The sequence below is a fragment of the Pelobates fuscus genome, chromosome 13 (assembly GCF_036172605.1).
Source record: "Pelobates fuscus isolate aPelFus1 chromosome 13, aPelFus1.pri, whole genome shotgun sequence".
Lineage (NCBI taxonomy): Eukaryota > Metazoa > Chordata > Amphibia > Anura > Pelobatidae > Pelobates > Pelobates fuscus.
The window spans coordinates 26,435,560-26,461,776 of record NC_086329.1 but is presented as its reverse complement, the minus strand read 5'-3'; the positions used below and the strand labels follow the sequence as shown (position 1 = coordinate 26,461,776).

Sequence of the window (26,217 nt, the reverse complement as noted above, 5' to 3'; positions counted from 1 at the left end):
ATCATGGGAGTTATAGTTCTAAAACATCAGGGAATCTACCTGTTGGGCAGCCCTGCTTTAGAAGAAGCAAGTTATCCCTACAGGTGGGGCCTGGAAAGCAAAACGGTCCACCTTACCAATATGTCTGGGATCAGCAAATTTACTCAAGCACCGAGGATCACAATCATGGACGTGGACTCTTGACTAGACTAGTTCAGGCCACAACACCCAACACACTGTATAGGACTGCAGCAACTTAAGTTACTTAAAGTAATTCAGCTTTCTGGGCATGTTTATGCTTAATAACTGAACTTTGCATACAGGGCCCATAGTCCTGAGTATGTGGTCACCAACCTATGTTTGCTTAGTGTCTATCTTTGTCTCGTAGGGGAGCTCACACTCCATTTTAAATGCATAGTACTAGGTATGTTTATCACCATGTAATAAAAGCTTTGTTTTCAGATTATTCTGTTAAATTAAAAGCATCTCTTACAGTTAAACAATAACTATATAACTACATAATACTTACCAATTAATGTACTTTCTCTACTCATATCATTCTAAGACTCTTCCTGTAAGCAAAACAGCAATGTGAGTCTTAATGGAAAACTAGCATGATCTTTTATCATTTAAAACTAGCATCATCTTTTATTATTTAAAACATCATCGATAGCATCACACACGGATGCTGCTACTCACTTATGTGTCTTTCAGGAGAAAACCCAGTCATGTTTCCCAGTGAGGGTAAAAAAAATGCAAATACAAAGACAAAAAACTTGTACAATGTTTCAATATTATGTGTGAAAAGCAAAACAAAAGACTAAAAAGGAAAAAAGGAGAGGAACGGAAGAGAGGTGAAGAAAGTAAGGGGAGCATCAGCCTAAAGTGAAAGGAGTTACTGAGAGATCCGTCTACATGATCGTAGGCTGTTAAAACAAAAAAAAAAAGGTGTTGTGCCATTTTGTATTGTAATTGGGCTGTAATGAACCAGATTTTTCGACGTGATATTCCAAAGAGAAAGGATAGAATTTTGGCACAGTTTAACAATCGTTAGATGAGCAGCAGTGCAGATACGATGGGTCAAGCATAGGGGACACAGCTAGTTTGTAATCAAAGTAGTTGATAATAAGCAGGGACACTTTTGGATCCGAGTTCAATTATAAATGAAAAATGCATCAATTTCACCATAGCTGCTAGGGTAGGGTTAGGCATTCTTTGGCACTTCAGATAGACTACATCTCCTTTGATGCATTGCCATCATAATGGCTGTAAGACCATTATGGAGTGCTGTAGGTTGCCTACACCTGCCCTAGGGCATAAGCCTGAGGAGGATAATTCGATGTACTGAAGTTTATTCAGGTTTCGGTTAAACCATTAAAGGAACACTATAACGTTAGAAATACAAATATGTTTTCCTAATGCTATAGAGCCCTAGTCACCTAAACAGTGACTAGGGCCTTTAGTGGTCCTTTAGGGCATTTTCTTTAATCATGGCACAGAAAGTGATTTTACACAAGTGTAAGAATGCTTTGCATGTGTGTGCGTATCTTTTTTTGTTTGTTTTTTAAATGTGAGAATAAACTATAAGATGCTTTTGAAATTGAAGAAATATACATGTTTTATTTTAAGTGTGCACCTGATATTGTAAAGATATACTTTTGAATCTTTCCATAAAAACATTACCGCAGCAAGACAACATTCCATTTATTTCAAAGAACGTTATAAAGAATGTTTTGTGATTATAGCAAAGAAGTATACTACGATAATTGTGGGTTTTCATTTTTCAAACTTTAAAATAAATGCAATGCCACACAAATTCAATTTAAAAGAAACTTTTTTTTTTAATTATTTATAAATGCAGTTATATACATAGAACAATTAAAATTAAATTACTTTGTACAAATATTAAAATATGATCTTCAGCCCCAAAGCAATGTCCAGGGTGACAGTCAGAGGGAGGAAAACAAACCAAAATAAAGCAATGGTTTACTTAGGATGCATCACTCTGCAAATGCAAAGGTTACTTAGTTATGTGCACAGGCATACATTATGCCATACTTATTCTAATGCATGTGCAGGCTGCTACAGGGCAGGTAAGAGGTTATAATACCATCACGTTACTCTTAACATACCAGTATATTATGCAGATGCGTAAACCAGGTACATGCCATTTGATGCGCAGCCTCTCTGGGTGGGGGTACAAATTCACATCACCTATATATGTGAACGAGCGGTGTTGGAACCCAACATAAAACAGATATAAAACACAAAATAAAGCAAAGCATTTGTTACAGTCACAGAGGCGCCTGTGAGATGATATTTACAAATCAATGAATGGCGGTGATGTTTAAACACTTGGCTTGTATCACAGCCTTTTGTAAAATGTTCCAGAATATATTGCACATCAGATTTTGTGAGACTGTTTAACAAAAAAAAATAAAAAATAAAAAGTTAAAAAACTTTAACAATCTGGCATAATGAAATCAAAAAGAACAAGGACATCATGTTGCTCATTTGAAACATTGTTCTGTCTTAAATAAAACTTTATAGAATTTGTCACACATATGGATTAAGGTCACTGCTACAGTAGTGTCATCGCTTTACTGTCAGAGTTTATATGAAAAATAAAACCGGAGTGGAAAGCCTAAAAACCCAAAACATGGAAATGCACGCTCGCTCACACACACACACACACACACACACACACACACACACACACACACACACACACACACACACACACACACACTATTGACTTGTGTGCCCGTTTGCTTCAACTTGTTTCCAATTAGTATATTATATAAAAGAAAAATTAATTTTTAATAATGCTTCTACTGCCCTTCCCCAAACCTTTCTGTACTCCCTCCCTTCATTCAGCAAAATCACACAAACACACCTGAAAGTAGAGAGGAGAAGCTTGGAAAAGGTGAACACAATGGACGTAACCCTTTTTTTAACCTCACAGGCTAGGTTACTCTTAATATTTAATGGGTTTAATACTATGTGGAAACAAATTCAGGGGTCAGAGGTGTGTGTTTTCTCAAAACACATAGATTTCAGCCAATTGTAAAATTCACACCACTCCATCAGAGTGAAATCAGGGTCTCTCCTGGTATGTATACAAACCTCCAATAAATCATTCCAAACAGGATCAACCAACCACATGATTCACAAATGACAAGCGTAAAATAAACCAGTATATCTACTGTCCATAAAGTTTCCAAGAACAAAGTATGGGAGGTACGTTACCCTCTGAATACATTTTCCATTGCTTGTATCACTCTTAACCCAGCAAAGAGTACTTACTGTCCAAATCTTAATTTTGGACAACAAAACATCTATATCCAACCAAGTGGTCTTCATATTATAATATAAATTTGTTTATTAGATTGTGGGACTTTGATGCGGGTCTCTTACTTGGGAAAAAATGTGGCTACGCAGTGAACAGCATGTTCACCTGAGAACCATAGCGTCAGCCTGAGTATAAAAACCTTGAATGGGAATATCAAGGAATCAACATTGTCAGAGTCTGCCTTGTGAAAGTTGGATATTACCTGAACAACATCTGAACATTTTGATCAATGGGCCAGCCAAAGGTAGCAAAATTATTCCAAAAGGATAAATGCTAGGCAATATTAGGGCAAACCCCACTTACAGAGTTTTATATTTTTGTATATATACACACACATCTGTATATAACCTATAATGAAACAAATACACATTAAATATAGTTTTACACCTCTGTAAGTGGGGCCTCACAGTGCCTGTTTTTCAGTGATTGGAGAGTGTGGCTCATAAGGTGTGCTCCACAGTTTAAGTGGGGACTAGATGGTCTGCTCCTCACTAGGGCTGGTGAGAGAAACAGAGAGGCACAAACTGTAAGCTCCAGGTCACCTGTGAACACAGGTGGAGCAGAGTAGGAGGTTTGAGGTGATCCTTCAGGGCTGAGTGAAGAGTCTACAGAAATCAGGCTTCTTTCAGAAGAGGGATATCTGAGGAGAAAGAACACAGAAAGAAACTCAGATTGGAATCGTTGCATGTTTGAATAGCACTCGCAGAGAGAAATCAAATGAGCGCATTATACAAAGAAGTGCAAACACAATCAAATACATAGAAGTCAGTAAGAATTAGGCACAGAAAGCAAAAACATAGCACACAAAAACTAGATGGTATTTTTCACGTACTGCGTATTTCGCCTGCACATACTACACTGCGTTACGCTCCTTGATACATCAATTACTGCCCTTTTGTCTGCTGACTGCGCAAGAGCAATTCTTCCTGTCATCCACATATACGCTGGGGTTTACTCACTAAACCAGAATTTGTGAAGAAATGACGAGAGACAAATTAGAACTCTTTTTAGCTTGTTATTTTGGCCTAACATTTTGTATTGTGGCTCTTGGTCACTGGACAATTACAGGTTTAGTGAACTCCAGTGTGTGCTTGTGCAAATCCTGTAATCTTGAACGCACAACCAGCAAAACCAATCACAGAAAACACAGTGAAGAAAGACTTTCTATAAAAATAAGCCATCCTAAATACAGCAGACATTTCATAGACAGACTTGAGAACACACAGGAGACTGAGAAAAGGGACATTAGGAAATAACCATGACCGTTTTAGGAGCCATTGTTACTTGGGTTTGTTGAGTGCTGGTGTAAGAACATGAACACCGTACAAGAACAAATTAACAGCAGTGTTTTGTGCATTGCCCCAATGGTTACCAGATAATGTGAACAAACCAGAAACTGTTTAACCCCTTAAGGACACATGACATGTGTGACATGTCATGATTCCCTTTTATTCCAGAAGTTTGGTCCTTAAGGGGTTAAGGCATGCACTGTACTAATAAGCGTAAACAAAAAGCTGTACGGACATTACACACAAAGTTGGGTTAGGTATGCCTAATGCAACACACAGGGATGAGGGAGTCTGACTTGTAAATGGAGACGCTCAAAACTGGATATAGGCGGAGATTTCACCAAAACTCTGTCTAAAAATGTAAAATAATGAAGTTAACACCGTGGGATCAGTGTGATGAATCCAGGAGCTGGTCCATTAGAAAGGCTTAGGTTAAATTGTAAAAGGTCTAGGATGGATGACAATACATATATATGGAGTGTATACCCTTAAATCTGCTATAGACAGAATCAATCTGATACACGCCAAATGTTATACTTTATATAGAAAAGATATTAACCATTTCATGTGTAGGAAAACAGTATGAGGAACTGTTTCCTAAATTGTACTGAAATTAAGTGTAAAAGTTAGTGTATAATAACACAGTAATATGTGGTGTATATACCAAATAATTTACTTTGTAATCCAAAGATATAGATCTTATAAGGTAGATATACAGTACAAATAACTGTATTCTATAATGTGTTACACACAAAGTGTTGTTTCACACAGGCCATTGAGTGATAGGAGACAAACATTGCACAGAAGAACCCTAGGGAAATGCAGAAAGCGATAATGCACTACATGGATCACTAGTTAAAACAGAAAGGAAACCGCACATAAGCCAGTAGCATGTTTTGAACCTTGCTGCCAAACTCGAGCCATATTAGCAAGACATGCACATGAAGAGGTTTCATTTAGGTTTGTGGAACATTACAATTCTGATGAATAAATCGAAGTAGAATATTAAATTAGAGATAAAAGGTATGCAGCAAAACTTGGTAAATGGCACCTTGCTTCTCCCAACGTGGTTTGCCATGGCGGGAAAAGTATGCATGCAACAAACCTAGAGCAGACAAACAGACATGCACAACATAAATCACACATATAGGATGAAGAATGTATGGTAAGCAACAAACTACAGCCAGAAGAAACATTTTGTAGATAAGTATACTGGAACACCCCAAAATGCTGAGTGTGCCAGATGCTACATTACTCACCATCCGTATAGTCCTCAGAAGAGAGGGAGAGGAGACTCTGCACATCAGAATCCGCTCCTTCCCCTGCCAGTGTCCTGCTTTCTGCTCCAGATACCCATGATGGGGAAGCCTGATGGACCAGGACAGTCTCTGAGCGCTGCGAGCTGCTCGGTGTGCCCTGCATAGTATGTCCCACAGTGTTGCCACTAAGATCAGAGTGTAGAGCCTGGCCTGCATGGTTAGAACTGCATGCAGATTGCTGTAGATCTTGCTCCTCACCTGGCCCCTCTGAGAGCACAATTTGTACTCGGGAGCTTGCCGATGGGATGCAGTTCCCTGCGCTGCCGTACACTGCTTCCTCGTATGACGGAAGTGCAACTTGCACGCCATCGACCATTATCGAAACCTGCTCTCCTGGCGCACATGCGTCACGCCTGCAGGATACAAAATGTCAGTTTAAATACATTTAAGAAAAATTATTATTTGAAATGTAAAGCTACCTGTCTTTGAATTTATATACATTTTATTTGACTGCCTAAAAGTCCAACCTCCTGGTAACGCACTCACCTGCTGTGATGGAAAGACTTGAGCTTTGGCTGTAGCAACACAAACAGGACAATGAGAAGCAATATCAATGCCACAGAACTGGCAGTGGAGGCAACAATGGACAGAGTGGGAACTCCAAGGCTGGTGTGCCTATTGGTATCTGTAAAAGGTAAAGGGTTAATGTCATATACATAGCAAAGTGTCAATGAATATTTGTCCGAGGGGTGAAGATTATCAACTAATTTTACTAGATCAGATTAGAAGTCTGTCTACATCAGTAGTGCTCCAATTATGTCAGCATCGTGCTCGGGACTCACCTTGGCTTAGTCTGCAGCTCACTCCCATTGGTGGGTTCCATGCACCATCCCTGCAGGTCAGGAATTTATAGTCTCCTTTAAGCATATATCCTTCAGCGCAGAAATACTCAATGACACTACCAGAGGTGAGTGGCTGCTCACAGTGCGGAGGGTGACACAGAAATCCACCATTCTCTGGCTCCGGTGGAGGCGGACACACTTTATGCAAACAAAAGAGAGAAGAGGGCACATTATAGGTTACCTGTCTGTGCATAGGTTCACTGTAATGCTATCTGTGTTATATAGACACAAAACATCCAAAAAGTAAACAAGAAAAAAACCTAAACAAAACAATGTTCTATTTAATTTGTCACTTTACCTACAATTCCCTTCCTAGTCAATATCTCTACAAAGAGGGGTATTGCGGTGCAAGCTCTGATCTTTTAAGAACACCCCCCAAAATAAAATTTATTTTGGCAATGGAGTGAGCGCACACAGGAAGGGAGGAAGTGGAGAGCCGTCTGCAAGATAGAAGATCTTCACATCTGTCGCCAGCATGCTGGCAACATACATAAAAATATGCACAGAATTGACATTTAGCAGTCTGGAAACAGAGTCATGTGTGCCAGGGATAATAAATAGATCGCAGTATGTGCAGCATTTCAAACAGAAATGCTGCACATACAAACTCCTACCACCATGACCACTTCAAATCATTGAATTGGTCATGGTGGTTGGTGTAACCCTTTACTGCATAAAGTTTGCACCACCAAGCATCAGCTAATGAGCTAAGTCCAGCACTTCTGGGCTAGCTCAGTACAGGAACCTTACAGAGGCAGAGAAGGAGGCGATTGGTGTTCTGCAGACAAAGGTAAATTATCAAACTAGTCGCAAACCCTTTGACGACTTACCCTTGGAGGTCTCCATGGCATTCCTGGTACCATAATCAGTACAGTGCTTGTAGTGTTCGTTTAAGACATGCAGTGCACCAACATAAAATTAGAGCCATGTAAATGCATACTTTTGACAAGCAGATAAACCCACAATATTTCAATAGGGACATTTCATCTCTGTTCAGGAAGACACTTCACCACACATGGCATAATTACATAGAACTATAAACACAAATCACAGGGTGTGTGCATCAGTGGGAGCATAGGCAGGGAGAATGTAGCGTTTGTTCAGTAAACTATGAACTGTGATGAAATGACACAAATTGTAAAATTCAGGCTAACCTATCCAAGCTGTCACTTTAGCAGAGTTGGAGGTTTGTTCCTAGTCGAATACTGTGGCTTAAAATTTGCAATTTCTATTCACGGTTTTGTGAATAAATGTTTATACTGGTGCCGTTACACCAATCACATTAGAAGATACACAGGAAAGCTCCAGTTTAGTGTCCACCATAATGTGTCAGAAGTGTCAAAATTCAACTCAAATGGTTACTTACTAAACTGAGAATTCAATGTGAATTTCAAATTTAATGGAACACAAACCTGTATTCTTAAGGCTTTAGTGCCCCTGTCCCTAGTTAGATATATGTTGTTTCCCCACCCCCTTACTACAATAATTCTCTTGACACCTGAGACTCCCTTGGCATTGTTCTCCTCTCCATTAGTGGAAGTAACACTGCAAAGTAAACATTTTTAAAGTAACACTATAGAGTAAGGAATACAAACGTGTATTTCTGATCCTATAGTATTAAACACTATTTAGGTGGCGGCTCCCCTTAAATAAATATTTTACTCCAGCACCACAAGGGTCCATGGTCACTGGCTCTTCCCACGATCTGCCTCATTGGCTGAGATGAGAATTGAAGATCTCAGACAGTTCAATGCTTTCCCTAGTAAAGCATTGGATTGGCTGAGATAGTTCATTCTGATTATCTCAGCGAAGGAGGTGGATCATGGGAGGAGCCAGTGCCAATCCAATGCTTTCCCTAGGAAAGCTGAACGTCAGTGCAGCACTGACTCAGGAAGCACCTCCAGCGGCCATTTTAATGACTGCTGTAATGTAAACACTACTTTTCTCTAAAAAGACAGTGCTTGCAGCAACAGGCTATACTCACCAGAACAACATTAAACTGTAGTTGTTCTGGTGACTATAGTGTCCCTTTAAGGAATGTCAACAGCATACCAAAAAAAAATGATATCTTTGTCATCTCCTGTAACAGATGGTTTTTCCCTTTAGGGAACCGCATAGATTACATGTACACGTGGATTTAACAGCTGGGGTCATATAGCAGTCTTTGCTCTCAGCAAAACAGAGCATCTGAGCTTTACAATCTGGCAAATACGAGTGTAACTCTAAACAACATTAACTGCCGGAAACCACACTCACACTCCAGAAAATGAGAGGGAGGGTGTGATGGGGGGAGTTACAATGAAATGAAAGCAGGAAAACTAGCATTTTATTCCTTTTCTACTCCTAAAACACTGTGGTCTAGCAGCAACACTAGACACCTTCAGACTAAAAATGCTTGGACTAGGAATGTCCCTAAAGTAACAAGAAATGTACAGGCCACCTGAGAAGACAAAAGAAGGGTAAACCGATGCCCACAGGACGATCTATGATAAGCACTTCTGATGGGACATGTTCTACTTAAGATAAACTACATGGAAGCAAACAGGAAACCACTCTAAAGAGAAGCGACAAAAATAATATGTTCCGATAAACAAGAGTGTCTTAGCAGGTTATGACCATATGAGTCGAGACTCACTTTTACTTACACTAAGGTAGTGAATTTTTTCCACAGTTTAGAGAGAAAACATTTGTGTCTGCAGAGAACTAGGCCCTTTTCCATCTAACAATACGAGCTAGTTATATATAGTTCATATTTAATATGAACACTCACATGTACAAATCAGGTGCTCGCCCTCTCCTAGCTACGAGTAAACAGCGATCGGTTAATTAGAAAAGCACAGATTTTGTTTACATGACAGTTCTTAATTTTAAAAACTAACCTAATCACCCATTCTTCATCTGTTACTGAATATATAACACAATTAACCCTGCAGTCTATGGCAGAATGAATATGAATTGCTCATATTTCAAGCTTTGGAGATCCACAGTAATAGCAAGGTGAACCACTTTTGCAGTAACGCAGTAATATACCACTGCACTTCCAATCTAAAATAGATCACTATACCATTCACACTCATATGACCCTATTCCCCCTATTGCACATTATGGAGGCGTTGAAGAGGAAGCGCGATAATAGGAAACGTCGCTGGGACTTTCCCGGAGAAGAAATCTCACAACACTACAGACTATTCTCTGGTTACCCAATCCTCCCATGGGGACACAACGCAGTTGATGACATCCACATCCCTTAGAATCAAGTTGTAAACAAAAGCAGCTAAACAATGTGTGGGAATATTGATATACACAGAATGCATTACTCAGGAATTCCAGGACAACTGTAACTTCATATCTGTAGTACACATTCTTGAAAAAGCCTAGAAAAGCTAGCCTAGCCTTAATTACTGTAAAAGCTTGTATAGCTCTTCCGCCAAGTGTCCAGATAACCATCTATTTATACTGGTTACTTATCCGTGGAAGTATACACATGCACAAAGAGGCGTCAAACAAAATGACGTGTCTGAAACAGTACTCAAATCAGCGTAATGAAGACCAAAAGGAGCAATAAAACAAGTGAACAGACCAAGCCCTTCGCTATCAAATTCACAGACACAGGGAATGTATAATAAAGCAATAAACTATTAGGTAAGGTGTTTAAAAAATAAAATTTTAAAAGCCTTTTTAAACGTTAAGTCTTGAAAGGAGTGGGGTTTAGCAAAACTTTGCCAAAAGAACAGCTTTAAAAAAATAAATAAATTGAAAAAAATTACAAAAATAGGTTGGGCACCACTAGCTGTTGTGTGAACACGATCACTTGTCACTCCATCAAGGTACATGAAGGTATACGAACAGCAGGATAATTGTAACTATATACAGGTTAAGAGCCAAGATTTCACACAAGCCCATGCTTCAGGCAAACATTTTAAAGCAAACACCGCCATATACCAAAACCTCTGCTCACACCTCCATCTCTTGTTTACAGGACTTTTCAAGGCTTACTCCATTGTATCCCTAAACTATCTCCTGTCTCTACAGTTGCCCTCATGTCAAAGACATTGTCCTAGCCGAATGAAATCAGAATAAAGGGTGCTATTCGGGGTGCAATATAATAGATGCGGAGAGGTTGCGACCGTGATTGCATATCATTTTGTTCTGTCTCAGACTAGCGCTGGCTTTTTGTCTTGATAAATCTCTCCCTAAATGTGCATGTTGAAACAATCAGTAAAAAAAAAAAAAAGTCAAAGTCACATACATAAACTACAAAATCCCACATGCATATGCAGAATATGCAAAGAATTGACGTCAATAAAAATCATGTGTTTCTGGCTGTTGCCTTATTTACATGAATATTTATTTTAGAAAATCACTAGCAACTAAATTGTAGCTAAAACCTGAACGGGTAGAACTTCAGGAAGTGGAACATAAAATGGCAAAGTAATCATGTAATTGTGATTTACAAATAATTGACAGTTTCTATTACATAGGTATGCTTGATCACACCCAAAGCATTGCACCTCGATATTGCTTTTTAAGTAATTCTTTATATTTTTATATAAATCCAATTTGAAGCAATGTTTGATATTTTTGTTTCCCTCTTCAAGAAAGGGGAAATTGCAAAAAATAAAAATAAAAAATAAGGAGTAGAGTTGCCAGATTACTCACAACACATCAATAGGAAACTACGGAAATAGGCTGTAAGCTTATTTCATGGCCTAACGCATCTCATGGTTTACATGACTCAAGGAGTACGCTGACATTGGGCAGAATTTCAAAAAGGCAGAAATGAGCTATCAGAACAAACTGTTCAAAGAAAAGAATGAATGGCAAATGCTGAGCACTTGTCACAGACTGACAGTGTGCCAGACGTGTGTCAGGACTGATTAAATGACAACACATATGGCTTTGCCTTCTACAAGGCAGTGTCCTACCAAAGTATGGCAGTCAACCTCAAGAGATTTAATGTCTTACTTCCTGGTTTCATTGAAATGCTAATGAGATCACTGCCCTATACACAGAGTAAAAAAAAAAGCCATTGTCTTGTAGACAGATGGCTAGGTCAACCGCAATGTCTATAGAATCACCAGATGCAGCAGTTGCCCTAGCACAGCTGCTGTGAATGGACACTATCTGTCCAGGGCCTTTTAATAACCTCATATGCAGACAGAAGCAAATGTGAGCATATTACCCACAGGGAGTGTCAAACAAGGGATACGTTATTTAGTGACCAGACAGACTCTATGTATGCTAGTGCTGTGTGCATACTCTGTGCATTTAGCAAGTTCGTTCTTTTGCTATGAGGTAAGAGCATAACATTATGGTTTTCTACTGTATCATGAGAACAGGGCAATAGATACACTACGCCTCAATAATACCTAATCAATCTCATACAATGCAGACAGTTCCAGGACAATCATTGGAAGAAACCAGGAGTGTCTTATTATACGAGTCGTCTCGATGAGGTCTCATTTCCTCATTTTCTTTTATAGGAGTTCACAAACTGCATGCAAGTATCAAAGTTTGGCAGTAATTAAAATACACAGATAGCAGTAAGCAGGGCTGTAAATTAGGTTAATGCACCCAATAAGAGGACAAATGGGACTTTGATAACAAAGCACAACAGAGTCCTATTTTATAGTGCGGTCTAACTATACATTTTGCAAGCCAGATAGTTCTGCAACAGTAGAAAAACTACATTTCTACCCACTGGAAACCAGTGCCGATCCCAAACGAAGACCTGAGAAAATCTTTATCAGAGTTATAATGGCCACTTAAATGACAACGGTCACATCAAGCCATTTTTTAACATAATAATCCTCCCAGCAAGTGGAAAATATAAAATAGCGCCTTGGTTCAGATTGTGCATGAAAACGGACAGTATCCCTTGTCTTCCCTGCTTCTGTGCAACAAGTTAAGCAGGGAAGACTAAACAGACTAACTTGGTTTATTATAGTAAAAATAGTTTAGAAGTGACAGTAGTCCTTAAATGCCTTCCTGGTGGGGACGGGAAAGGAAATCACCCCCCATACCAAAACTGTGCTTTTCTATGTGCCTTTTGCTAACCAAGTGGATAACTTGCATCCAGCTCCACGCCTGTGCATGTTTCAGAGAGCCAGTGTAATAATGTGGCATAGCTGCATTATGCATACTACCACGAGGAAATTAGATGCACACTAAAAATAGCAAATGGTGTAAGATTATACATATATACACAGCACCTAGGACCTTATGCTCAACGGGTACCATTTACTTGCACAAAATATAGGAACGTTTTTGTACATTTATTTTTATTGCTTCTGATTCTAAAAGACATATCTGTTTTTCTGCACTAGATTACTGTAAATATGTTGGAAGGTTTGTGAAGTTAAGAGATACAAGCAATTGTGATATAATCCATAACACAAGAACATGCATCCCACATTTACCTTTAGGGGCAATAGGGTTGGGGGACTAGTTAGGGAGTTTTTAAAAGCAGATCTAACAAATGTTACTAGCTTCCGAATAGCAAGAAATGAATGAATTCGGTAAGGAACACAAGAGTAAGTCATACGTAACAGACATTGACATAGTTCGCTGTCAAAGAATTAGCAAGAAATGTGCCATGTGGTAAGACATTGTTAATGAGTTCTAGAAGCCTGATGGAGCATAAAAAAAAACACAGAAATCATCTCAAATTTATTATTATTTATTAACTCTCCCTCTTTACGAAGGGGCTATAGTTTTACTTGGTTCAAAGGTCCCCTGGACACTAGTCTTCATGCATGAAGAGGCTTAAAGCTGCACAGATTTGAAGAAGAAGAAAAAAAACACAAAAAACATTGCTACAGTTAAAACACTGACAGCTCCTACATGAACAGCAGTTTACTACTGTCCAAGCTCGTGTCAAAGTGTTTTTTTCTCCATTGCACTACCTATATAACGAAGTTGAGAAAGTCACCTCCAGTCTACAGAGACATTTTAAAGCAATAGAAAAAACACATTTAGGTACAGTCTTCAGGCAGACTTTAATTGAATCAGAGGCAAGGCAACATTTTGGCTGTGATATAGATGCTTTGTGAAGCTTGTTTAGCAGGTTTGAAAAGGCTTTATAGCAGAGCCAAAACATTACCCTACCATTGATTTAATTAAAGTCTGCTTTACGACGATACTTGTGTTTCGATCTTTCTTTACATTGCTTTATAATTTGGAGTGTCGGCTCTCTGGTTCATGTGTGCACTGTCATGTGGTCAATTTTGGCGGGCATGTGTAAGTTAACTTTCACTGGTTTTAGTTCACGTTATTATTGCACATCTAACCAATATTATTAGCCTGCTTTAGAGTGTGTAGGATTTATCTGAATGGTCCAAATTCTGTGCCAACAGCAAATCAAGAATTCAGTGAATGCAGAGCAGATTTAACTAGAGGCTTCTGACGGCACAGAACCGGACAGGATGCAAGTAGGAAATTCTTACCTGAACTAAGAGATTGGGTAAATAAAGACAGCAGTAAGATCAATTGTAGATGCAGTCCACTCCCACCAGAAGACCACACTCGAAACCAGGAGGGACTGACTTCAGATACTGCTCCACGACACATTTTTTATTATCGCCAAACTAGAAATGCATGTAAGCAAGCAGTTACCAAGCCTGTGGGAACAAACAAACGGTAAGTTAAAACTGCAAGAAAGACGAAATTCAATAATATAGAACTCAAACAGTGGATATCTGTACTGCTTATTTAAGCACAAAAATATTATTCTTTAGTAGGAACGTGGCACAGTATTAAACATTGCAGACGTTTATATTAAGAAAAAGGAAAGAACGCCAAAATACTGTACATACAAAGATATAAAAAAAAAAAAGATTATGTTTTGTGAAAATAACCAAAAAAAATATAAATGAAACAAGATGATGCACATATGATTATTCTTTTGATAGCCATCATTTATTTATATAGCTCAAACGAGTACCGCAGGACACAAACCAAAACAACAGATTGTAAAAGCCCTGTTCACAAGCTTAAAATCGGCATATATTTTGACATATATTATAAGAGATTTGAACACGGTTGCTGCATAAAATGGATGAGCTGCATTATTGTTAGCAATATCCTATTTCAAAACACAATATGGCCACATTGTGGAACTGAACCCTATCACCTTTGTTAATTGACAGGCCATACTCCAAACCCATGAGAGGGACATGATGCCAAGTGAATGATTCAAGGAAACACAGAAGAACGGCGGAGAAACATTTAGATGGCCATTTTGGTTGCATAGCTGGTAATCGTGTTAAGCATTTCTTGATTTCTCTTCCTCCAGAAAATACACTATTGCGATTAGTCACAGTCTCTTACCAAATCCACCTTAGTGACGACCCAAGAGTGGTTTTTCTAGATTGTCAAGTTCATTAGCCAAGAACACAAAGCTGTAAATTACTGAATTAACAAGCCATGACCAATCTTCTTACGCTATTATTTGTGCCCATGTATGTACCATATCTGTATGATGTTACAAATTCAACATCACCTTAATTATACCTATGAAGAGGATCTGAACCACTGGAGCCTGGGGGACCCAGGTATCAAACCATCATAAAAATAGTTTGGATGTTACCTTGAGGATGGTACTAGGGAACTCCAAGTACCATAACTATACTGTAGTGGTCATGATGTTTAGAGCCGACACTTATTTATCCTAATGCAATATGGAGTAAAACTATAAACTTAAATGTTATTTCTTCAGTTCAAGAAAATCAGAATATGCGCATTGTAGCTGTAGCTGAATGACATACAATAGCATGTATTTCCATGAGGAAATACCCCACTGTTTCCATAAAATGCTTTGTGAGAACACAGAGGTCAATAGCGGTATTACCATATAGTTTTACATTTATAAAAACCCAAATCTCTGTAGTGCTGTAAAATAGGGGGAAAACACAATAAAAAGTAGACGTGCCAGTACAAAGAAAAAGGACACTGTCCATGAGCTTAAAGCATCATAGCCACTATAGCCCGCTGTTGTGGTCATGATATCAGGAGTAGCCTGCTCCCTTTCCCTGGAAATGGGGCAAACCATCCTACTACGGTGTGTCCTCTAACCTGGGTCCCCACTGGGCTCCCTGCTGCTTTGGTGACATACATCCAGCTGCTGATTCCGTTGGCAATCATTGGCTGAGAGCGTCAGCTGATATCAATTCTGTGTAGAATTATAATTGTATCAGCCAACCTGGAACTCTAGTGGCTGGTGAGGACACCCTAATGACACTCCCGGGAGTTGCACCTCCGGCAGCGAAGGAGCTAAATCCAGTATGTGCAGCGCTTCATAACACTGCACATACAGACTCCAGGAACCATTCAAATCTCTTTACATACAAACTTTCATTAAAGGCCCAGGTGAACTCTCTCTCAATAGTATAGTAATGATGCTGTCAAAGAGAAAGGGTCAACTCTTTACCATAACTCATTCAAGAATTATTTTAATTTTAGGAGCCATTTTCCCTTCGTATTTTATAGGGTTAATGTATTTATATTTGCATAAAGAGAGTACTGCTATCAAAGTATGAAATGGAAGATTGAGATAAGTTCAGACATGTATGCAGACGTTGTGAGACCTGTCTGCTGTGCAATATCCAGCCACAAGATGCCTTGCATTTAGGAGAACGCAGGCTATAAAAGCTGAATTAAAGAATTAAGAAACAAATCTGGCCCTTTTTAAGCAATGGTGTATTTTATTGGTATTTTTGTTCAAGGCAAACCAGAAGCAGTTTAGAATTTAAAACAGTCATTTATGAGAAAATACACAGATGAACACAAACTCTGGCTTTCTGGATCAATAAAAACATTGCCTAGACGTGTTCTAAAATCTTATTAACATGTCTGTCATAAACACAGCTGTGAGCTTATCTCTGAATGTGCTATTTAATATATATATTGAACACTCACAGCACCATAACACTACATACAGGATTACAGTGGCAAGTAGGCAAGGCCAAGGTAGCAGAGAAGAAGTGACATTTTAAGCCCTGTTACAAGTTAAAAGTATCAATGCAAAAACAGATAGATCACATAGATTTTTCTAATTTGACACAGAGAGAACTGTGTCCTAAAGTTCAATGACGCAGGGACATACATGCAATGTTCCAATTGTGTATGCCAAATCGATTTCATGATCACAGAACATACAATTTTACCATAACATGGTGGGAGAGGGTGGGCTGCACATACCCTAGGTAAACCCAGTTGTGTTTAAATTGCTTAAATGGTTCAACCAAGAACCGTGGAAGTAACCTGCAGGGTAACGGCGCTATAATCATTACTTCAATAAAGACTTTAAAAACTGAGCAGCTGTGAACATGCCTTTATCTGATAACCAACATTTACTAAATTGCAAATTGTAGCAAGCTTGAAACAAATGCCAAAATGAAGTCTAAAACTGCTAAACTAGGACTACAGCGGAGTGGAAGATTTTATTTCAGATGTGCGATTATAGTCTAAACTTTGCTAATCACATTTCAATACACAACAATGAGGAGCTCAGTGACTAAATCCTGAAGTGAAGTGGTTTATTTACTAAACCCCAAAACGTACAACATTCCAAAATGAAGGACCGCAATAACTGAACTATAACCATAGCCGTGTTGTTAGCCTTTTAAATTAAATTAACAACTTTTGCAACTCATTTTACAATTCAGTACAATTCGCTGCTGTATATTACAATTTCTAGAATCACACTGACACAAACCTCATCTACCCACATTATGACCTGCCCCCTTGTAATGTTGGTATACATAACCTTTAAGACAGTATCCATGTAACAATGCAGACAATATACAAATAATACACCCACACAACTTACCCAGTATACTAGTTTAAAACCGTCCAGGTCTGTTTCTACAATTTCACCTAATCCACGTCCCTATTTTTGTTCAATCTTTGTTTCACCCCCACACCTTTGTCTCATCCCACTTCCTGAAGGCTTTTTACCTTATCCCCTCCTCCTCTAATGTTACCATTAAAAAGAAGGAACTCCACCACGTCTACATATCCTACCCCTACAATGCATTACAATACCACTGTTATATTTACCCTTTTGTCTTCATATAGCAAAAACACCAGGGTGTCCAGGACTTTCATTTCACACAGAATTACAACTCCCATTAAGATCAGAAAGCCTTCCAGTTGGTAAAGAATCAAGGTCCCCCTATTTGAACACCCCTATAATAAATCCAGCACCCCTTCTTGGATACAATTGTAATAAAATCAGGAACCCTTCTAGACACTCCTGAAATAAAACTTAAACCCTTTCTGTACCCTTTCAGGGCACCCCTATAAGAATCCTGGACACCCCTATAATGACCCTAAACCTTCGCTGCACACCCCTATAATGACCCTACAGTATCTCAGGACACCCCTATAATGACCCTACATTATATCAGGACACCCCCCCTACATTATAGCAGGACACTCCCCCTACATTATAGCAGGACACTCCCCCTACATTATAGCAGGACACTCCCCCTACATTATAGCAGGACACCCCCCTACATTATAGCAGGACACCCCCCCTACATTATAGCAGGACACCCCCCTACATTATAGCAGGACACCCCCCTACATTATAGCAGGACACCCCCCCCTACATTATAGCAGGACACCCCCCCCTACATTATAGCAGGACACCCCCCCCCCTACATTATAGCAGGACACCCCCCCTACATTATAGCAGGACACCCCCCCTACATTATAGCAGGACACCCCCCCCCCTACATTATAGCAGGACACCCCCCCTACATTATAGCAGGACACCCCCCCTACATTATAGCAGGACACCCCCCCTACATTATAGCAGGACACCCCCCCTACATTATAGCAGGACACCCCCCCTACATTATAGCAGGACACCCCCCTACATTATAGCAGGACACCCCCCTACATTATAGCAGGACACCCCCCCTACATTATAGCAGGACACCCCCCCTACATTATAGCAGGACACCCCCCCCTACATTATATCAGGACACCCCCCCCCTACATTATATCAGGACACCCCCCCCTACATTATATCAGGACACCCCCCCCTACATTATATCAGGACACCCCCCCCCCTACATTATATCAGGACACCCCCCCCCCCCTACATTATATCAGGACACACACCCCCCCACATTATATCAGGACACACACCCCCCCTACATTATATCAGGACACCCCCACCCCCTACATTATATCAGGACACCCCCACCCCCTACATTATATCAGGACACCCCCACCCCCTACATTATATCAGGACACCCCCACCCCCTACATTATATCAGGACACCCCCACCCCCTACATTATATCAGGACACCCCCACCCCCTACATTATATCAGGACACCCCCCCCCCCACATTATATCAGGACACCCCCCCCACATTATATCAGGACACCCCCCCCCCACATTATATCAGGACACCCCCCCCCACATTATATCAGGAACCCCCCCCCCCCCTACATTATATCAGGAACCCCCCCCCCCCTACATTATATCAGGACACCCCCCCCTACATTATATCAGGACAACCCCCCCCTACATTATATCAGGACACCCCCCCTACATTATATCAGGACACCCCCCCTACATTATATCAGGACACCCCACCTACATTATATCAGGACACCCCCCCTACATTATATCAGGACATCCCCCCCTACATTATATCAGGTCACCCCCCCTACATTATATTAGGTCACCCCCCTACATTATATCAGGTCACCCCGATAATGACCCTGACCCCCAGCCATGCTCCCTATGAAGCAGTATTCCCCTCTATTAAGTCTCTGTCCGGTTCGGTCACACAGTGCCGGTATTCGGTCCCCTCGCTCCGTGTATCGGGGGCGGTAGGAGGCCCGGGCTGTGTTTATATCGGGTAATGCGGGACAGGCGGTCGGTGTGACTCACTCACCGGCCGGTGTGAGCGGACTCCCTCCCGGTATCGGTCCCTCCGTCAGCCGCTCGGTGCTCGGCCGGTCTGGCTGGCTCTCTGCGCTGCCCCCCCGGATGTGACGCAACCAGCTGGTGGATGACAAACCGGAAGTGATCCTCCCAGCCAGGCTTCAATAATAAGGAAGTAGAGAGCCAGGCAGCCAGCTGTATGAGAGCTGTGTGTATACTGTGCTGCCAGCAGGGGGAGGGAATAAAGAGAATTTAAAGGGAGTTTCAAAATAATCAAAATAGCCTAACCTAAAATATCCTCTTAGCCAGCTATGGGGACACTCCACTGTCCAAATAAGTTAAAATATCACTGTCTAATTACAGGGATAGGCCACCTTCCGCACTCCAGATGTTGTGGACTACATCCCCCATAATGCTCTTACACTCATAATGCTGGCAAAGCGTCATGGGAGGTGTAGTCCAAATCATCTTGAGTGCCGATGGTTGCCTATGCCTGGTAGTAGATATACCACAATATGCATGCATGTATTTTATTAGGCATTTATTTTATTGGGGGCAAAACCAACAGATGTTTTGTCTTCTAACCCCTCCCAGACTTGCCTTGGTGGGATCTGTATTGTTTTAGATAATGACAGTGGCGTACACACAACCCATGGGGCCCCGGTGCGAAAACTGATCCGTGGTCGTCCCCCCCCCCACGAGCTTACTCTGCGCAGGCTGGAGCCGCAACACATGGCGACGGGCACCTGGTCGCAGGGGTAGCAGGGCTGCGACCCCTGCGACCGCAGTATGTACGCCAGTGGATGCAGATACACATACACTTAAAGGACCACTACAGACACATAGATCACATCAGCTCAATGAAGTGGTCTGGGTGCCAGGTCCCCCTAGTTTTAACCCTGCAGCTGAAAACATAGCAGTTTCAGAGAAACTGCTATGTTTCACTAAGGGTTAATCCAGCCTCTAGTGGCTGTCTCATTGTCAGCCGCTAGAGGAGCTTCCGCGATTCTCACTGTGAAAATCACAGTGAGAAGACGCTGAACGTCCATAGGAAAGCATTGAGTAATGCTTTCCTATGGGCGGTTTGAATGCGCACGCGGCTCTTGCCACGCATGCGCATTCGGAGCTGAGATTCGGATCGGGGCAGAGAGATCCCCAGCGCCAAGGGAGTCCGGCGCTGGAGAAAGGCAAGTGCTTAAGACACACACACACTTTCACGAACAGACGCATACACACTAGCTAACAGACACACACATTTACTGACAGACACACACTCAGTGACATACACACACACTCACTTACAAAACACACACTCACTAACAGACTCACACAAACTAACACACGTTTAAAAAAAAAAAAATTAATCCCCCCCAGCCTCCTTACCTGTGGGAGTGCTGAGTGGATTCCCTGGGGTCCAGTGGTGTCACCGGGCTGGTGGGCCGGACCCGGTCGCAGACGCGACCCCTGCGACCCCGGTATGTACGCCACTGGATAATGATCAGTAGCCAGGAGGTATAATATGTGTGTGCTGTGACCAAATAAAAGCATTCCTATTATCACCCTTCATCAAGGTCAGACTGATGTTTGGGTGGATAGCTATGTCACTGAACACTCTGTGGGGAAAAAGGAGAGAGACTATGGCAATTCTCACTTTAGTAAATAACCCAGGACATACTTGAAAATGAGAGAAATCTCAATGTATCCTACCTGGTAAAATATTTTATAAATAATTATAATAGTAACCCTGTTAGGCACTATTACAGAGCGCTGGAACAGATCAGGGTTCCTCTGTCACTTTGCCTCCCTTCTTCGGCTTAGATACTCTGGTGTGTCTATAGGAGAGATGATAGCAGTGATTATAGCCCAGTCTCCATACACTACTTTTAGATGTAGTGATGGGTGAAAAGAGATACAACTTTCACTGGCACAAAAGCAGCATATTTAGAACAAAATAGTTTATTCCCACCGCAGGCAGGTAATTGACACACAATAGGGACAGACCCTCCTCGTTGCCTCTGTGTCTGGGCTGAGTATAGCTGGCTTTCTAATGGTGTTTTTATAAATGTTTGATAAATAAATATGTGTGGTTTTTTTTTTTTTTGTACTTGAGTCAGTAGTGTATGAGGATGTTCAGCTTCAGAGAAAACCCGATAGAAAAACATTGAGCATTGAGAAAGGCTTAATGCACAAGCGGTACTTGCCGCGCATGCACATTAGGTCCCCCAATCGAATGACATTGGAGGAGCTGGACCGCGACCTAGTGCTGAGGGACATTGGTCATGGAATCGTGTAATGTGGGGGCTGAGGAACACGTTAATGTTAGGAATACATCTTTGTATTTCTAACACTAAAGTATTCCTTTTAAACGTTGCCTGATTTCTCCTAAATCCTATGGAAATGTATCCAGCCCTTGTTTAGGAGGAGTATTTAGGTGTAGCATTTCAGTTGACAATTATGCTGAGAATTTAGTACACACGGATACAAGGCTGAGAGGCCCAATACATTTGTTTTTCTTAAATTCCTAACAAAGAGTTAGATTACATTAGATTACTCTGCATAACCCATTTGTTATCTTGAAGTGTTTTATCTGGTTTCCTTCATACACCCACTGATAGGACACAGCAGTGATTCTTCTCCAGTGATTTTCAGGCTAACCTTCCCTTACTATTATTTTGTTTAAGTATTCACTTGAATGTATTCACTTCTGTTTTTGTGTAAACCCTACATAAGCTCTGGAGCAAACATTAGCCTTAAGAAGTCATACTCAGTTGAGTGGAATCCACCACAATTAAAGTGTACAATGATCTCAATGTAAATACATCTGTTTTGCGATACACTCAACCAAACAGGCCATGAACACAGGGCTAAGCGTCTAGCAGGGCCTCCTGGCTCTCCATATAGGCAGTGATTAATGCCCAGTGTACCTGTACCAAGGTACCTGTTAGCAAATGGTTTGATAACTCACATTGAGGGGGGAGAGGCACCAGGCATTACTGGCACCATAACCACTACAGTGTGCTGTAGTGGTGATGGTTCTTGGAATATTTCTTGAAATTTTAATTATCTTTTCTACAAGCTAAGGCTCATTTTCACTTTCCTGCAACAATCTAACAATTCCAGCAGCTTTCTGTCATCCACAAGTATGTCATCAGTTGTACTTTATCTTATTCTTACTTTTCTTTTCCATCATTTGCTTGTGGTATGTGCATAATATGGTTAAGGTTCATGCTCTATTAGTGCACTTTAAAAAGACAGAAATACAAAAATATACAAAAAATATCATGGAGAAATTCTAATTTTATTTCCCCCTTCTCTAGCGTTGAACCTGATTATTCCCAAACTGGCCCATCCTATATCTACTGTTCAGACAGTGACGACAATATATTTACAAGAATGCTATGGTGGCAATATGTCTCATTTCTGTTTCTGCTATCACTATCATGTGACGTCCTTCAGACAGATTCAGCCCAGGGAAGGACAGAGGTTGACCAATGGCAAACACTCAGAATGTTACATTTGGAGGTGTGCTTATGCCAATTGGCAACTCTTGGAGCTATAACTTGAAACAATGTCCTCACTTATATTCATGGACTACATAAGTAGTGGAGGAAAACGTTAATGAAGAATTGGAAGCTACGATGGCACAATGTGGACCAGTGATGAAGAACAGGAGATTTTTTTCATTTATTTTTAATGGCATTATGTGATATAGTGGAGAACATATATCATATAACTATTACGTAGAATTAGGAAGTATGGTAGTGAATGGGGAGTCCTGATGCAGGTTATCTATCTATGTGTGCAGGTATCTATTAAATTAGTTTACAAAATACAGTATATTCTTTGCTAAAAAAACATCACTGCAAGATCTGTTTTATACATGTATCCCTTTAACAGCAAGATGAGCGGTAATCAAAAGTGCCTACCCAGAATCCTTAGCTGCCACATAAGCATTGTAAACTGGGGAAATATGTGGCAAAACAGGTTGCTTACTTATCTAGGCTATTTTTGGTTGTACTCTGAGTGCTTTTGTTGACCTTTACAGTGTTTATACTTGCTGGATTTCCAATATCTTTTTTACTTCTCAAAACATCTATTGTGTATACAATTTATTGCACCTGTTGTACTTAAAATATTTCTTTCCTTTGCATTTCACATTTCTGATTCAAAGTAGAGATTACACAGTTAGAAAAACTTTGTGTATGCAATTATATTTTCAGATCTTTAACCCCTTAGTGACCAGAGACTCTGGGACTCTTAAAGGGACTCTGCAGTGCCAGGAAAACATATCCGTTACATACCCTGCAATGCCCCTCTCCCTCCCCCCCCATCCCATGTTGCTGAAGAGGGTAAAACCCCTTCAGTGACTTACCTGAATCCAGCGTTGATGTCCCTCGGCGCTGAATCAGGCTCCGCCCACGCTCCTCCCTGCCGACATCAGCCGGCGGGGGAGACCTAATGCGCATGCGCGGCAATGGCTGCGTGCACGCATTACACCTCCCCATAGGAAAGCAATATTCAATGCTTTCCTACGGGGATTCCGGCAACGCTGGAGGTCCTCATGCATTGCGTGAGGACGTCCAGCATTGTTTAAAACACTTTTCATGTTCTAAGAACACGGAAGTCCCTCTAGTGGCTGTTTGACAGACAGCCACTAGAGGAGGACTTAACCCTGCAAGGTAATTATTGCAGTTTATAACAATTGCAGGGTTGCCTTTGTGTCAGTATGTCTGATAGTATATGTGTCAGTGTATCTGTATGTAGTCAGTGTGTGTATCTGTGTGTCAGATACACATACACTGACAGACGGTATGTCTGTCAGTGTATGTGCCAGTATGTCTGTCAGTGTATGTATCAGTAAGTCTACCAGTGCATGTGTCTGTGTTCGTATGTCTGACATTATATGTGTCTGTGTGTATCTGTATGTGTGTGTGTGTCTGTGTGTATCTGTATGTTATCAGTGTGTGTGTGTATCTGTAGTATCTGTATGTAGTCAGTGTGTATACCTGTGTGTCAGGTTGTGTATCTGTTTGTCTGTATCTGCGTCAGTTTATGTGTCTGTATCTGCAAGTGTGTCAGTGTGTATATCTGTGTATCTGCATGTGCTTCAGTGTGTGTATATCTGTGTGTATGAGTATCACAGTGTGTGTGGCAGTATATGTGCATACATCTCAGCATTGATACACCAACACTACATACAAATACACCACTACATTCAAACTTCAACACTACATACAAACACACTCCTGCATTGAAACATCAACACTATATACAAACACATACATTTTGGTGTTAAACACCAAGAATATATAAACACAACCCTACATTCAAAAACCAACACTACACATAAATGCATGCTTGCATTCAAACGGCACATACAAACACACCCCTACCCATTCACACAAACATACTCCATACATAGACATGCTTACATTCAAACACACCAATACGGCTCAGTGCTAAATACAACCCTGCAAGCATGGAAAAATGGTAGAGCCCTAGCTGTCAAATCATTGTTGGAGTTGCACGACAGATAGGGATCTACCTTCTGGCCACCCTTGCTATTGGGGGGCCCAAATATATTCTTGCACCAGGCTATTTCAACTTTAGTCCGTCACTGCGTTGTGGTGGACAGTTTGATTGCATGCCAGGGAGTGAGGGGGGAGGTGGCGGGGGTAGGATCCAGGGGGCCCAAGCAAATACTTGCCCAGGGTCCAATCAATATTAAAGACGGCCCTGACACAGGCACATTCACCGGCAGACATACTGACACACACAAATACATACACTGACAGACATACTGACACACACAGATACATACACTGACAGACATACACTGATTGACCTACTGACACACAGACAGACATACTGACCCTCACACACATCATATATACTGACATAAAAACTAACACACACAGATAAACACAGACAGACATGCTGACACACAGAGGTACTGACACACACACAGACAGTAGAACAGTAATTAGGTTGCGCCACAGTTCTTTTAGTTAAAAATGATAAAATGATTGTACTTACAGTAAAAGTCAAATGTTAAGGTTTATAGTTCAACGATAATATGTGGAAGTAAAATTTTATTTCTTATATATGTATAATATATTATAAAACAATTAAAGCATTTTATAATATATTATACATATATGATTACATTATAAGTATATTTTGAGATATGTGTACATATCTCAAAGTACACTTATAATGAAATCATTTATATGCATTATATATGTATAATATATTATGAAATGCTTTAATTATTTTATAATATATTATACATATATAATATACGTACAATATATTTATTTTAAAAACAATTAGTTTTTACTATTTTAGGAGTCAGGGGGACTTCCTGACAGCTCAGGCAGTCCCCTTGCTGGCAGCTCCATAGACCCCTATTGCGGCCATGTAATCATGGTGATCACATGGCCCTGCAGGGGTCTCGGGCAGCCCCCCCCCCCCCCCCCCCGACCAGGATCGCTGAGGCTCTCCGGTCCAGTTGAGTACAGGGGTCATTTT

At 40.6% G+C, this 26,217-nt stretch overlaps 1 protein-coding gene across 2 annotated transcripts; it reads right to left on the bottom strand.

Annotated features, from left to right (window-relative positions):
* Positions 1 to 3,017: 3,017 nt before the first annotated feature.
* SUSD6 (sushi domain containing 6) lies at positions 3,018 to 19,786 on the bottom strand. Of its 2 annotated transcripts, none has more exons than XM_063439114.1 (6): positions 19,697 to 19,786; positions 14,227 to 14,400; positions 6,722 to 6,919; positions 6,426 to 6,564; positions 5,880 to 6,292; positions 3,018 to 3,971 (listed from the first exon to the last, which is right to left on the bottom strand). In XM_063439114.1, exons 2-6 carry the CDS (start codon positions 14,348 to 14,350, stop codon positions 3,946 to 3,948), a joined length of 900 nt encoding a protein of 299 aa, XP_063295184.1. In that variant the 5' UTR covers positions 14,351 to 14,400; positions 19,697 to 19,786; the 3' UTR covers positions 3,018 to 3,945. The 2 variants fall into 2 exon arrangements, with proteins under 2 accessions (XP_063295184.1, XP_063295186.1); XM_063439116.1 differs by lacking the exon at positions 19,697 to 19,786 and adding an exon at positions 17,610 to 17,716.
* Positions 19,787 to 26,217: the final 6,431 nt, after the last annotated feature.

Coding starts and splice junctions, on each gene's coding strand:
- SUSD6 (XM_063439114.1), bottom strand. CDS start 14,350: ATGTGTCGTGGAGCAGTATCTGAAGTCAGTCCCTCCTGGTTTCGAGTG. Junction 6,920..14,226: donor TACCCAATCTCTTAGTTCAG/GTAAGAATTTCC, acceptor GTTTGCATAAAG/TGTGTCCGCCTCCACCGGAG. Junction 6,293..6,425: donor AAGTCTTTCCATCACAGCAG/GTGAGTGCGTTA, acceptor TGTATCCTGCAG/GCGTGACGCATGTGCGCCAG.